General features: G+C 44.3%; 1 protein-coding gene across 1 annotated transcript in view; it reads left to right on the top strand.

Annotated features, from left to right (window-relative positions):
- Window positions 1-3,314: 3,314 nt before the first annotated feature.
- The window catches only part of CFAP299 (cilia and flagella associated protein 299), a 155,381-nt gene continuing 142,841 nt past the window's right edge, over window positions 3,315-15,854 (top strand). The window contains exons 1-2 of the mRNA XM_009638020.1: window positions 3,315-3,417; window positions 5,591-5,597. Coding sequence (XP_009636315.1) covers window positions 3,315-3,417; window positions 5,591-5,597 — 110 coding nt within the window. The remainder of the gene's footprint in view (window positions 3,418-5,590; window positions 5,598-15,854) is intronic.

The raw sequence follows: 15,854 nt of genomic DNA, 5'->3' as shown, positions 1-15,854 counted from the left end.
CGCCGGAGGGAGCAGCGTGTCCCGGCTGATCCGCTGTGAAGGCTGAACCCGACTCTCAGCCGGTGTTCGAAGGGGTGGGAGGAGACGAAAGGCGATTCAGTAGCGTGTTCAGCCCCGAGTCCCAAAACTGTTTTAGGGACACTGGATCTCACCATAGCATTGCTCGTGAGGCTGACACGTCATCCTTGCTTGGTTTGTAAGCATCGTTCTCCAGCGGTACTGAGCCTCTTGGTGCCAATCCTGATGTTAAAAAGGCAATTGTATTCTCCCTCCTCCGAGCCAGTGACTCGGTTGATGGACTCGGAGGAAACATTTCTTGAAAAACGGCCTTTGCCAGTCCTTATTCACTTTGGTTTTTTTCCCTCCCTTGGTTCCTTATTTTGCTCTGTGAAGGTGATTAACTAGAACTTTCACTAGCCAACGTCCTTGAAGCTACCACCCCTGTTTTTGCAGACTTGACTGTAATTGCCCACTTCTGGAAATGGCAGTGATACAGTTCTACGAGAAAGTAGTTTTTTGGTCCCATGCTGCTGGCTGTCAGGGGTTGCTGATGGTTCATGTTGTCTAATCCCTGATCCCTTTTAGCAGTAGGGAAGCGGAGAGAGGGTTTTGTTATCTCCCCTGTGCTGCGCAAAGGTGGGAAGAGCTCCTTTCCCAGGGAGCGACCGCTTCCTGACGGAGGCGTGCTGGGGAGCGCGCTGCCGGCAGGTGACACTGCTTGCTGCACCGCCGCAGCTCCGCCTTGTTTGGGTCTCTCGGGCCACTTTGTGGAGTACGGTGGTGTTTCTTAACACATGGCTCTTCATTCACAAGACTCCTGCCCCGGAATTTTCTTCTAAGTTTCTCCTCAGGGAAATGTTGGTGAATGGGTTTTTTTTGTGTGTGGGATTCATGGATTTCTGCGGTTGGAGCCCGACTAATGATGTTGCAGTAGTGATGGTAATCGGTTCCTTTTGTGATAGGAAGGGATGCAACTCGGCTGATAGAAGCAATGCCTGCGGCTGTAGCTAATGCAATACAGAAGCTTCGCAGCCTTTCCTCTCGTGTCTGGGGTCTGCTTTTATTTTCAGCTTCTCTCTGACAGCTTTATTGGACTTGTCAGCCTTGACTTCTTAGCCCCATGACTAGGCATAAGGCGTAGCTGAACGTGATGGTAAGACCGCTGGGAAAACGGCAGGAGGATGGTACACAGAAGCAGCGGAAAATGCCCTTTGGAGTTTGCTGGTTCTTCAGTTGCTGAGACGTAGGACTGTCTCCGTGAATTTGCTACTCTGTGGGACAGATTGGAGAAGTTTAACAGAAGTTCCATTCAGTCTCAATGGTAGATGACCATATGCTTATGTACAGCATATTATATGTGACTGTTAGCGATACGCTTCTGAGCATTGCATCTCAGTGACTAGAATGGAAGGAATCTATTCGGATCTGGAAATAAAGCACAAGTTTTTAACTAGGATAATTGGTGTTTTAGTGGCTTAATAATGTATACGCAGTTAACTTTCATAATTTAAATCAAGCCTGGCTGCCTTACTGATACAGGAACTTCCAGTAAACCACCAACATATTCTATTTAGGAGTAATTTCTTATTACTCATGCTAAGTAGGATGCTAGGTTTGTTATTAAAAGGGTGGGTCTTGTTCAAAAGTTTGTGAAGGGTAATAGTTGGGTTTGTAAAGCCTGTACCACATTCTCTGGTGGCCAGCTGGGTACAGGTGAAGGGGTCTGTCTCTTAGCAGGCCTCGTGATTCAGAAATGCATCTCACCTGCTCTTAGAAGAGGAGGTAAAGTCAGGGCCTGAGCTGGAAGTCACGGGTTTTCCTTTCTGGTGCGTTCGAGGTTACTGTGGTCATGGCTTCTGGAAGTTTCAGATAAAAATTCTGCTTGTGGGTTTAGATTTTAATCTTACAGTAAAGTTGGTTTGGAATGTGGCAATTTCAGAGACACGTTACCACAAATATTTGCAGTCAATGCTGCCTTGTTGTTCTTTGTTCTTGTTTTATTATTAGACGTGGGCATTTCTTAGTTCTGTTTTGTTCTTTTTAATCTATGGGGACACAAATCGTTTAGGTGCAGCCTAAATGTGATGTCCAGTGCAGTTTTAGTGATAGCGTTGTTGGATTTCCCACAGCTGGATTGTTTAATTTTGGTTTTGTGTGACGAGCAGTTGCAAATCATATTTTCCCGGAATTTTTTCAAGCATGACCTTAACAAAACTGCTGGCTTGCTTATATTGCTGGGAGTGTTTTTGTGTCAACTACCTTAGTACCTGAGGACTCCCAGGTGTTAAATACAACAACAGTTTTAAAAACGTATTCCTGTGGAGAGTCAGTAAACTATTCACCGGTAAGGCTGTGACTGCTGTGCAAGGCAAGCTGTTAGAAACGGGAATGAGGAATGGGATTAAAGGGTGCGGGTAAGCGTGGTGTGCTGGGAACCAGCCGGCGTGGTGTTTGTGCAGGGAAATCCTGCCGCACGTGTTTGTCAGAGCTGCTTAGAGAAAACTGCGAGCGTGTAAATGAAGGTGATTCGGTTGGCGTGGCCTATCTGCTGCTTATATAGTGTTTTCCAAGAAGTTGGGGGAAAAAGCTATTCCTATATGCTAGCTAAAATTATACATGTATTTTTTTTTGCCCTCGGAACTGTTGAGTTCTGTTGACTTAGTGAATGAGGATTTTGGGAGGGAAGAGGATTTCTGCCTTATTTTGTGCTTTTCTGGTTTTTTTTTTTAACATCTGCTCAGAATTTGAAAATGTTTGGCGTACTGAGAACGCAAGAGATTTGCCATCCAGTGCCTATTTATCGGAGAACTGTATTTTCAGCTTATTTTTTAGAAAAGGTTTTCACTTGTATGGTGACTGTTCCAAATAGTTTTATGTAGAAAGTCTCGTATAGAAAGCAGTCAAGAGCAAGCACTTGCAGAAGAATTAAGGTGGTTAAGCCAGGGCGAGTGTCCAGAGACGCTGCTTTTTGGTCAAGTGAGCAAAATAGAAGCTGAATTACTCTCTTCCCCACCAAAGCTGCCTGCTGCCATGTGTTCCATTACGGCATTTCCAGTGGTGTGGTTTCACTTGGGGAAAACAGTCAATTTAGCATGCGCTTTGGTCCAGATACTTCCCCGAGCTGGGTTTCTGATAGTAGTCTCAGGATAAAAATCTGAGTAGTTTCTTCTTGGTTTTCAGGCTTTCTGTTTTATGCATCTCATTACATGAAATTTCAGAATGCGATACAGAACACAATTGCCTCAATTTTACTGTAAATATAGTTTGGCCAGAACTCGGTCTTTGCCATCTCCAGCAGTTGTCCCAAAATCGTCATGTGTGGCTTGGCACAGTTCGATACAATTGGCAGTCTCCATTCAATGAAGGCTCCTAATGGAGCCGTTGTGCGAGATGAGCTGGTTTTCACCTCGAGACGAGGTGAGGTTTTTGCAGGCTAGCGCAGAGGCCGCCGGTGGACCCCCGTTTACATTGCATCTGTCTGTGCTGGAGTCGCTGCATACCGAAATTCAGGTTGAAAATATCCTTGTTTTGATTCTGGCTCCTGCAGTCCCTTTCACACTTCCTCGTGTGAAGCTTTGCGCCGGGAGTGACCTGAACAGTCGTGTAACTGGAGGGAATGGATAACGCAAGCACGTTTTTCATGGGGCTGGGGAACACCCCGTGCTAAACAGGCTGTGTTTTCCTCAGCGGGGAGAGGTGGGCAGGGTTTGCTACTGTGCCCTGCTCCTTTACTGATGTGAGGCTTGAGATGATCAGGAGATGCAGGCAAACGTTTCAAGCCGGCGCACGTGCTACAGGGGAAAGGCAACCCGCGGGAGAGGGTGGCTCGGACCCCGTACTGCTCATTGGCACGCGGGCAGCATCTTCAGTCATGGAGGAACGGCCAGTCCAATAATTCCCACTTCCCAGTCGGTAGGAAGAAAGCAGTTTTTTGGTAACGATGATGAATTGGCAGGTCTGCCATTCAGTTGGCTGTATTAATAGCAAGTGTCTCTTTTTTTCTTTGCTTATTCAGTTATAAGAACGAGCTGCTGAAAACCATACCAACGGTTAGGAGGGGAGGGAATCCTCTCTCTGACCAAATACGTGGGTCTGCATAATCTAGGCATGTTTCAAGCTCTTGTTCCACTCAAGATACGTAAAGGCTGTGTGCACGTGCACTTCACAGCAGTGATCTCCCCCCGCCCCTTTTCTGGTGCTGCTTTTTAATATTTGAGCATTTGCCCATTTGTCTTAAATTGCAGAGATTAAAGGGTTTAGGCCTGCAATTCTCTTTCAGAAGCTTACTGTAGGCCATCTCATACTCTCACAAGTGCAACACACCTCAAAGTAATAACTATCTGAATGCCGAATACTGTACTAAGCAATTATTCTGGTAGCGTTTCCCCCTCCCCAGGAACCCCCTCTGCTTTTGCTTGTTTTAAATAAGCAAAACCCCAACCAAGAAAAGCTTTTGTCTTTTTCGCTAACTGCTCTCTTGAAAACTGAATCTCTTCATGTCAGACAAGCTCAAGAATTAATCTTGAGGGAGAAAACATATGCTGCTATCAATGTTGTCTGTGAAGTGTTTACGCCGCTGGAAAGAAGGCATGTGTTAGAAAGTCTTAGGCATGACTAAATACTCTCAAGCGGTCACTACAGCACCTTAAAATACCCGAATGTATAGAAATGTAGGAGCCATTGGGAAATACTATTTTCTTAAGTTATTTACATTTGTAAACTTTGATTTATGGATCTAATGATGCTGTACAGTTCAAGAGATCTTACTCGTAAAATGCTTTTGTAATCGTGCAAGGTGTAACCCACACGATTTAAAGAAAATAAAGGGCAGGGGAATTAGATGCACAAGAACCTTGTAGTGAAACAGGAAACTGTTAAAAACTTTTTTGGTGCACTGGTCCTTTCTGCAGTATAAACACTTAGAGGGCTGAGCGTGCAAGCTAGACGTGGGCTGCAGAAACATAAACTTGGATATTCTCCCTCATAGACATTGGGCATCAGGGCAATATTAAAATCCAAATTTACACCCAGCTCATAATTTCTTAGACAAATAAGCAAAACTTTCTGGAAGGTCCTGGAATTTGGGGGGGGTTTCATTCTAGTTCCGATTTCAAGCCTTCTTCCGTTGTAAACAAACGGTACGTGCTAGCGCTGGCAGATTTTTTTTTTTTCATTTTCTTCAAAATATTTAGAGTGCTCTGTAGCTGATTTGCCGATATTAACATCTGCAACGGTACTTCTCTAAGGAATGTAATTAATATTATTCCACATAGAATTAAATGTCCCTCCAGTTATTTATGACCTGATGAACTGTTTTCTGAACCAATTCACACACTCAAGGGTCAAGGTACACAACCTGAATTACGTTAGCGACCCCAACTGAAGTGCAGGCTCTTCGTAGTCGTGCATTTCTAGCTGTAAAACTCAGTTTATAAATAAAATACTCGCACATCTCTGTGGCCTTAGGTCTGATATAACTAAATGTATTCATGGATATGACTTTGCAACATTAGTTGTGGTATTGCTTGTTTAAAAAATTCATTATTTCACCATCAAATAAATTTTTCTCTCTTCTCTCTGTCTTTTCCAGATTTTCGGTAAGTCTTCCTATTTACTTCATACTTTAAACTCAAATATTTTAAAATACACGGGGGAAAAAAGCGTCGTATTTCCAAAACACTGAAGCACTTCTGAAAAACAAGCGAGAGGCTTACTTCAGAAGCTCTTCAAAGAAAAATCTTAACTGAGTTACTTGGAAGCTTCAAAAATCGTTAATCTTTTCCTCAAAATTAATGACATAACGAAAGTAAACAATGGAATTGACTTTGATAGAATTATCCCAAGTAGTTTAGGGAGTACAAACTGCACACAGTTATATCAGCAATACGTAAGAAATTACTTTTTTGCCTTCTAATTGCATCTTTATTTAGGTGATCTTTGTGGGCAGTTTTTCAGCTTAAAAGGGAATGAGAGTTTCTAAGACACGTTGGTATCTAGTGTGAAACCTTCTGCCTCAAGCCACCTGTAAAATAACAAGCTGATCTCTATATTTTCACTTTGTTTTTCTTAGAGAAAAAAAATCGTCTAATGCTGCTCTCGTCTCTGGGAGTTGCAGGGCGGACGTTGTTTCCCGCCTCAGGTGTTACAGTGCAAGCGACTCTTAGTTTTCAGGTTCTTGAAAAAGTGATGGGCAGGATTCCACCCTGTTTTCAACAGGTAATCCAGTAGTTATTTATTTGTCAGTATCAAGCTCCAGCGCACACGTCATGAACCTGCTTTGAAGGGCTAATTGATCAGACTTGGGAGTAGCTGCCCACTAGAACTTTAGCCAGCCCTTACGGAAGGCATAAAGCAGTTGTTCAACTTGTCCTCTCACAGGCCCAGCTCAAGCTGTAGTTCCTAACCCCAAATCTTACGTCCAGCTACTGGGTTTTTGGGCTTTCTAAGACCATTAGAACGCTCTTTTTAAAAAACCCTGCCCAGTGGCCAGGTACAATGAGGAGATGTTGGCGTACAACTCGTGCCGCAGAGCTCCCGTGAGCGCAGGAGTTGCGCCGCGCTGGGAGAACGTCTCTCGCGCCTTGCAGCAATCGGTGAGGCTGCGGAAGTTTTAAGTCTCTCCTTGGTTCCTCCTTTAGTTCTGTCACAGCGGAAGCCTGGCTTTCCTTTTCAACCGGCCCTTTGAGAAACTCATAGCAATTACATGAATGAACAGACTGTGGCTACGTTTGGATACATAAGCCTCCCAGAGCGTGCGTGTCCCCGACTTTCATCATAAAATGGTGCAATTCCCACTATCAGGTTAGGTTTTGAAGGAAAGAGCAATCTAAGAGTAAAGCAAAGCAGAGCAGTGCCTGTGTGGGCAAGGCTGATTTGTTTGTTTCCTGCTTAAATGTCTTAATGTTCTTCTTCTAAATGGGTCCAGGAAGGCTGAAGAACTGTAAACAGGAACCGTGTGCTACAACACCTTAACTTAGAATTTTTATTTTCCTTGTTAAAAGTTATGCAGGTTTTCTAAATGACAGAGCGCGTCTCATTACTATTTAGTGATTCAGAGCTATGGTCGTAGTAAGAAGGGTGAGGTATGTGTGAGGTACTATATTAGGGCAAGATGTACTTCTTGGCAAAATTTCAGTTCCTTGGATTAACCAATTGCCAGTGAGTTGGTTTGGGCATATGTGTGGAAGCTGAGTAGTGTGCTGCCTTTCATCAGACATAATAAAGCTACTATTTTATACTTGCAGGCACGCATGTAGCAGCATGTAAACTCCTCATAACAGAATTTGAGTTTAATGTTGTTTTTTTTTTACTGTTACATAATTAAGATGTTGGGCCAGACACACAACTGTTGTCATCTGTGTGGCCTTACTGAAGTTAATGAAGCTTTACTGCGATGCGTGACGCCTCTGTGCATGTGAGCTGGAAATGTGCTTCACGCTTTTAGTGGTGTGTGTCCTCCCCCCCACAAGTGCAGGTCACGTTCTTCCCTGTATGTGTGGTTAGGACTAAAAGCGCTTTAATAATGGTGAGTTGCAACATGCGTGTTTTCTGTTAATGAAATAATTACTGTCCCTTGAACTAAATAAACTCAAGTGTGAAAGGTCAAGGTGTTGATTAATGCAGGATAAAGATGTTATCATATTTAAAGAGAACACTGGTAGTTAATTAAAAGATTATACTCACACTCTCTATCTTCCTATGTTAGCTACTAAAAAATCTCCTTTAGCATGCGTGGGCGTGTTTTCAAAAACTGTTCATCCATATCTCCTCAAATACGGCTGTAGCAATGTTTACCTTCCCTTTCTACCTTGTCAGTTCAGCTAATATATTTTTATTTTCTTACCTTCAAATCAATTTTTCCGTGGAGTGAAAAAAAATCAGTCTTTTTTCACCCTGAAAACTTACATTCAACCAAGAATTCTGTGGCTCTTGTACCTCAAGATGACTTCCATAGGCTGTCGTACGGGTGGGATGCTCGCTCATCCGTTGTCTTTGATAGGTCAATTGGTTGTACAAAGCTTCACTGCAACGATGCTGACTGGGTCTAACTGCAGTATGCTGCTTAGGGAGTGAGATTTTTATCTTTTGGGAACATAGCAGAGTTAAGTGAAAGAAGTGGTTGGATAGCTCAGCAGAGGAGAAAATACAAAGCCTCATTTTCCTGTAAGCAAAGCATTCTCTGGCAGTTGAAGACCTTTTCTGCAATAGCTAAGTGACTGTAGTTGGGCAAAAACTTACTCTCTAAAATCAAACACGCGCACAGAAATATTTTCTTCAGCCGATTTGTGCCAAAAGCTTTTTCTGTTGTACCTTGGAATTCAGATCTAAACAAAAAGATTAACAACAAAACCTCAAGCTGCTCTGAATTCCCTTGTAATGATAGGTGTCCTGCCTAGAAATCCACTCTCGGGCCTTGCAGTGTATGGCGTTTGCTTTGGCAGCAGTCTCAAAGCTTTCCGAAATTTCTGGAACGTTTTGGGCAGCAGCTGTGAGCCTCGAGTAGTGGTGGTAATTATATCAAGTTGTAGCTTGCAATTTTCAACCTTTCTCACTCCTCTCTCCCAGCAGAAAAGGCCTCAACTGCTTTTTTTTTCCCTTCTCTCTTTTCCTTTCTTGTTTTCTTCTCTTCAGCTGTTAACTGGTGCACTCCTTTGAACATCCCTTGTTGCTCATAGCCCTAAAGTGTGAATATATTGTGGGATTAGTTGTACTTGGGGTCATGATTCAGCCCGCTGTCTGAAATAAATAATCTATTTTGCTGGTACGGTGTTAAGTCCATGTGCTGAGGGTATCCGTGCTTTTCCCATGTGGCGGACCGCAAATAGCTGTAACGTTTTCTCTCAAGTCTCAGGCACATATTCCACCCTTTGTAGTGGTCCTGAGCGTTTCTAGACAAGCTCCGTGTGCTTTTACTTGCTACCACCTGACTGCCATAACTTACCTATGCCAGCATGTCCGCTGGCCTTAGAAGAAGTTTGGGTAGGGCGGAACTCATCGCATGAACTGTTGTCCTTAGACGGATCCGAACAGGGAGCCAAGGCTTTCGGGCAGCTTTGGGACTCTCCGAGTAGCCTTGGCGTTTTGAGATGATGCCAGCCCATTGGAGGGGTTACAGTGTGTTTTGGGCACTCAGGACCTCTTGGCAAAGGGAATGGATCCTTCTGCTTTGCTTTGGCTTAGCTCTGCTGCGTTTTCACAGCCCAAACTTGTGTCAGCGTCCTCATGCCTCGGGATACGCCATTTGGCCTGCGCTCTGTTTGCTGATCTCTGTGCTAAGCGATCACGCAGTCCCAAAGCCTGCGTGCTGCCACGGAAATTTGGTCATCCTCTAGTGAAAATGTTAGGCTGGTCCTTGGTACCGGTACTTTGGTCCTTGGCCCAAAGACCTATCAGTTACCATTCTGGAGTTAAGCTGATCCCAGAACAAATCCCAGTAGGCAGCTTGGATGCAATGACCTGCTCCTTAAAGCGGCATGGATTCAGTGGTGGCATGTGTCACTGTACTCATTGGCTACCGAAACTGTTTTGTTCACTGCTACAGATATCACCTTTTAATTTGGTTTTTTGGTTGTGTTTGTGGTTGGGAGGAAGGGGGAGAAGATGCGAGTGGCTCCAGCCTTTTCGTATGTTGTCAGCAGCCTCTCATTTCGCTTATATGGATAAGGCTACTGATGTCAGGAAGCAGACTCACTGAAGGCTTCTCCATTCTAGGTGGGAGAGGACAGTTCCTAGAACTTTATTTTATTGCTAATCCATTAGCAAGTATGTCGGGTACTGATCCAAATAATAAAAGATCAGATTTTTTTCTGTCACTTGGGTGCACAACCAGTTTCCAAACAGCAAATTATTTCAGTGTGGTACAAAGGCAATTTGATGTGTTCTGACTGTTTTGGGTATGTAAGACAGATTGCTTGCACTGTTGATGGATTAGAGAAATAAGATGGCAGAAGCACAGGCTTTCAGTGCTCGAGTCCAGACATAACCTAGTAATCTGCACAAACCTCATCCTAAATACCCATTCTGTGAAGTAATGAGGATTGTCATGCCTGGTGCTGGTTGGAAAAAATTAGCAGCTGTGTGTTATCTTTTTGGCTCTGCCATCTAGGTTTTGCAGAAGTTGGCCTGGAGAAGCCACGGAGATGGATGTGTTGAATACAATTTTGTGAACAGGCTTGCCAAGCTAAATTCTTCTAAAAATGAGAAAAAAAATTTGAATCGCTTGGGCCCTGGGTTTTGATTTTTACACGGTGGGTGCTCAGCACGTGGTGAAAATCAGGGTCACTTGAAAAGGAACAACTTGAGCTAACGATCTGTGGTGGCTTCAAGGAACGTACACTGCTGTGCTGTCTGCTGAGCTTTACATCCAGTCACATGCCCAAAAGGGAACTAGATTTGCTGGGTTTAAGTGCAATGTTCGTTAGGATTTTAAAGTCAGCTTGCATAATGATGTGAGTAACAGTTGTTCACAGCTCCCAAGCCTGCTGCACAGCAGACTTCTTGTATGAAAATATCTTCCACGCACAGTGCTTTCAATTTTCTCAGTTGCTGTTATCAGCAGCATCTCTGTGCTGGCCCAGAGGGGCTTGCTGTAGTTGGGTCTCGGAGCAGTAGTTGAGTTGCCTGGGGCTGAAACAAGGGCCAGGTTATCCTCAGCAAAATCATGGGGTTTGCTTCAGTCATGTAGGCTGCTGATGGTTGGTGTCTCAAAGAGGTATTTCTGCTCTCGCTTTTGTCTGGTTTCCTATTGTTACGTCAGAGATTAAGGCTGTTAAAAGTTGCTCCTTCCTGTAGCCTCAGAGTGTTTATTTTTAGCCTTTGCTTAAGGAATAGCCTGGAGATGGGGAGAGAATGTGCAGAATCAGCGTATTAACTGACTGTGACAGTTTCTGTGGTCGTTTTGCTCAGAGGCAGTAAGTCTCTGAAAGGATCACAAAATAAATCCAGTTTAGAGCTGCATTAAAAAGGTTGCCTAGGTCTTTCACAGTAAAAATAACTATTAGTACAGCATAATACTGGGGAAAAAAGAGTGGCATATGCTAATGGTTATGAATCAAGGTAGTAAAAATAGCAGAAGTATTATCAATTAGATAAGAGCCTGGAGTCTCATTGCAAATCCCACTGGGTTTAAATAAAGGGAACTGTAGCCCAAGCAAGGCATAATTGTATGTCATGATTTTAGAAAATTATATGTGTGGAATATCCTGCTTTTAGACATTTTTCAGTCTCTCTTTAAGGGTATAGTTGCTAAGACATTACAAATAATTGACTATGTCAGTGCAACCCAATAAAAGTATGCTTCCTCCAGAAGCAAAATGTTTGTTTAATGAAGCTCAAAGGAGAGCAAACCGTTAAAGGAATGTCAGCTAATAGAAAAAGGAGTATGCGTCTGTCTGAACGCTGCCCTGGTACCAGTGCTCTGTAGTTCCATAGCCAAGCGGAACTGCCCAGAGAAGCTGAGATGCTCCGTGGTGATGGCCTTCCTTCTGGTCTTTGCTTGCTAGCAGGTTTTCAGGTGGATCTGGACAAAAGAGACTGTCCCTTTTCCTCTCCCCAAAAGCTCCAATCCTGAGAGCAGCCTAGTGAAACAGCTGATGGGGTTCCAGTTTGCTGGGCATATACTGCTTAGGCCCGATAGAAGTGCATCTACCATTTAGGATCTTTCTTTGTGGGCTGAGAACTTCTCATAAGACCCAAGCCTGGCATTTCCCTTGGTTGCCAGGGCGTTGCTGCTCTCCCCGTGACTTTCTGTCCGTGCTCATGAGCCTTTCAGCAGCACAGATACCTTTTTTTTTTTTTTTTTTAAAAAATTTACTCTGATGTTATCTCAATTTCTGTTTGCCATATTATACGATACAGCTCTGGTGTGCCTCATGTTTTGTTTGTTCCTGCCTGTTCGATTTGAGTAGTGGGAAGCCTTTAGTGAACTGTGTTACACTCCCTTCCTCACAGTTAAAGCGCTGTTTGGTGACATGCTATATTATCCGAGTGGTTTCTGACTTCTGTCTTTCCCAAAAGTCTTTCTGTTGGCGTCTTGGCACAGATAATCTCTGAGGGGTCTCTTGCCAAGCTTTTGTTTTCACCAAATTGGAGGGTCAAGTTGATACTCATTTGGAACTCCAGCTCTATGGTTTTTTTTTTCTTTTCTTGAAGATGGTAACCTGTAAGATGAATCTGTAGATGTACAGCCATTAATCACTGCTTCAGAAACTAAACTTCCATATATGTGTAATGGTGTATATATACTGCTCGCCGTTTCCTCCCATCTGGGAAGCTATCACGGCAGATTTTCAGCTCCATACAGAATAACTTGTGCGCACAGGGCAAAGTCGGTGTCCATTGTAAGCCCGTGGAGAAGGCAGGTTCTTACAAATTGGAAGCTGCTGTCATAATAACGGTAAGTCAGAAGAGCTAAGACCGAGCCTTGAGACAACTTATATGGTGAGGCAGATCTCCCAAAATGCAAGAAGAAAGTTTCTCTTGACACTATGAACTGTACTAGAAAACGTGCAAAGCCTTGATACTGCAAACCGCGCTGGACGTAAGCTTGGTTTAAGGTCTGAGTGGGACTTGCTGCGTTTGACGGTAGGCCTGCTGCATTCGGACCTTGCTTACTCTTTTCTCACAGATACAGTCTCTGGGTGCACAGTAGCAGCTGCAGTAAATGCTGTGTTTTCAGTAATATTCAATGTTTTTGTTCTTCTCGGCTGTAAGCCCAAGTCTAACCACTGTGGTGCCCTTGAATTCTTTGTAACCACTCTTTGAGCTTGAAAAGCCCTCCACCTGCCCTACCGTAACCTGAGTCAAGCAATCCTGCAGGCCTGTCTACTGGCTAGTAAGGCTTTAGGACTTAATAGGAATAGTGAATGTGGGGGCAAACACAGGCGCATAATGTCTGGCTTCCTTGGCATTTGCATAATAGCAGCCAAGTAATTGAAGTGGAGAATGGTCAGGCAGCCAAGCACAAAAAAGATAAGAGCACCTCAATTAACTATGCTGCCTTAAATCTTCTTGGTTTAGACGTGTATTTTTTTCCCTTCAGAAAAACCGGACATCAAAAGCAGAGCCCTTGTGAGGTGGAGCGAGCAGGTATACGCTGGCCCTCCCCACTCTGCTGGAACCTGCATTTGCCACGTATCTGTGTCTGCCAGCCGTTGCTCCAGCCTTATTCTCAGCAGTAGACTTCGTTTTTGTCAGGGATTCCGAGGAAACTGGGAGCAGCCTCTGGTCGTTGCTTGTGTTTCTCAACCCCTTCTCCTCCCTCCCATGTTCTCCTCCCCACTGTGACATCTCTGTCTAAAGCAGCTATTTTGTGTTAAGAAGGCAAAGGAAGAAGGGGAGCGATGAGGGTTCTTCAACCCCTGTTAAATTAAAGCACTGGCTGGGTCTGGTGGGAACTGGTTCAACCTGTGGGGCTACTAACGTTTGTTTAAAAGCGGCAAATAGAGGGACCTTATTTAGTCCATGGGAAAAGCTAAGAGGCATGCTTCTGTTCTCAGTTACTAGAGCAGGCATGGAGAATGAGTCCAGTGAAAGAGAGCGTAAATCAGATGAGAGTCTTGCCTGATCTTTGGGTAATTGTAAAGGCATGGTGGTCGGCAGCAAAAGTTGGACAGACTGTGGGGCCAGGTGTGGAGTGGAAGCAGTTTATTTAAAGATTACTTCTCTGTTGTTGCTTTGTCCAAAAGCCGATTTCTCATTTGGTTGTTATAACAAATTCTGTTTTGCTCTGAAAATTGAGATTATCTGACTTTGACCCGTACTGTTGCACGCTAGTAAAATGTTAATATATTCTCATGAAATCAATTGTAACAGCCATCTCTTCTTGGCAAATGGTGAGCAAATCTTGACTGCTATGTCCCTGATCCACCTCTGCACTTAAGCAACTGCTTTTCTGATGCCTGGAAGCATCTCAGGAGCTGCCCTTCTCTGTGGAAGGTGCTGCTGTCAAACAAGGCAAGCGGTGTGCGTGAGCCAGGAGGCACGGGAATTCAGTGACTGTCGCTTTGGTGCTGTGTGGCTCCTGCAAAGTGGCGGTAGCTCTTTATAGCTCACCTTCCCCAGTTAGAGACGAAGGGTTGGATTGTGCACCCTGCTCTGGGTGACCCTGCTTTAGCAGGGGGGTTGGACTGGGTGAACTCCCGAGGTCCCTTCCAACCCCTGCCACTCCATGTTTCTGTGATTGTGATACAAAGAGTTAAAACGGGTAAAGAGTTGGATGTTGTTTCTCAGAGTTGGAAGTAAGAGTTTTGGAAGTTAGTTCTTTGTCTAAGAACTGCAACTTTGGGGTACAGTTTAAGATCGTTAAATCATTTGGCTTCGTAGGAGAAACCCCAATGCATTTAAAACCTATCTCGTTAAATCTACTTTGTTGGCCTATCCAGTGAATGGCCTCTTGGTAAGCGTCCTTGTCACATCGAAGTTTCTCCATTACTAATAACATCTCAGCTCCAAGTTCTGCTGGGTTTTCAGAAATGGACTCGCATACAGTAAAATGCTTAACAATGCAGGTGCTTTATTTCCTTTATACGGAATTAAAGTTCTTTTGTGAGCAGCAAAGGTAAATATTGCAATACTATGTCTTACATAGCTGGTCAGGTGTTTCTGCTGTACGTTTGCCCATCTGGTACTGTAGTTGCTCAGTTCGGCATGTTTTGGACATGTTTTTATGAAACAGGAAATCTTCAGTTCTGCACCTGACTTGAAAACTAAATGCACAAATACAGCAGGCGATTCCCTTAGCCCCATGTCTTTAGGAGGTGCTCCCAGGTGGCACCGGTGCTTTGAAGAGGTCATTTTTTTTTGTTTAGGCAACTCATCGTTAGCCGGGCACTCCCAACAGTGCCAACCAAGGCTTTGGCACTGTGGCTTCTGAAGAATTCTCGTGGTGTAGGGGGAATTGTTGAGCGCTGGGCATCTCTGAGCAAGCTGCTGTACTGCTCTGCTCCCAGTCTTCCCTGTAGCGGAGGAAAGGGACGTTTACGTGCAGCACTGCTGGGAGCGCTGGGAGCATCTTGGTGGAAGGGTGTACAAACGGCATGTCAGTGTGCCACAGCTATCCCCAGCTCCTGAGAACCCCTTGGGCATCTTCTGTCATGGTGGGAGCCATTGCCCAGTTAATCTGTGCACCCTCCAGGCTCGCTTGGTGCCTGCATTGTCCTTCAAATGGAAAAGGTAGTGAAGATTTACACAGATATATAAGTACTAGTTTGCTACAGATGGGGCTCAAAGCTTATGTGTGCGATTTTTTTGCTGAGAAATCATTAGTCGCTTTTATCTTTGTAGTCTAAATTGGAAACTGATCTCCTGTGAAGGGGTTATTTGGCCTGGAGGCTGAATTATGTGTTGCAGAATCCTTGCAGTCGTTATCTTGACTCTATTTAAAAAAAAAAAAAAAAGACAAAAAAAAAACCCCCACCTAACCCCCAAAAAACAACAACAAAAAACCCCAACCACAATAAGGCCAAACCCCAAATCAGTCATACCTTAAGCAAAACCCTTTTCGTGTAGCCTGTGCGCGTGACTTAATGGTGTATGCGGACAACATGCCTCACTTTTATTCATTACACAAAATCAGAAAGAAACATTTTTGTTGTGGGGAATTTAATTATTGCCATGCATTTTTGAAGAAGCTGTGTCTTTTCTGTATTACTTTGATAAGCAGAAGACTTGGAGCTTTAAGCACTAGTTTTTCCTGTAGTAGCTGTAGCAGCTGTATGGGACGTGGGTAGGGCGTAGCGGCCGTATGGGACGTGGGTAGGGCGTAGCGGCCGTATGGGACAGGGGCAGGGCGTAGCAGCCGTATGGGACGTGGGTAGGGGGTAGCGGCCCTATGGGACGGGGGTAGGGCGGGGCGG

This window comes from Egretta garzetta, unplaced genomic scaffold, assembly GCF_000687185.1.
Source record: "Egretta garzetta isolate BGI_Z169 unplaced genomic scaffold, ASM68718v1 scaffold195, whole genome shotgun sequence".
In the NCBI taxonomy this organism is placed as follows: Eukaryota; Metazoa; Chordata; class Aves; order Pelecaniformes; family Ardeidae; genus Egretta; species Egretta garzetta.
This window is presented reverse-complemented; position numbering and strand designations above follow the sequence as displayed.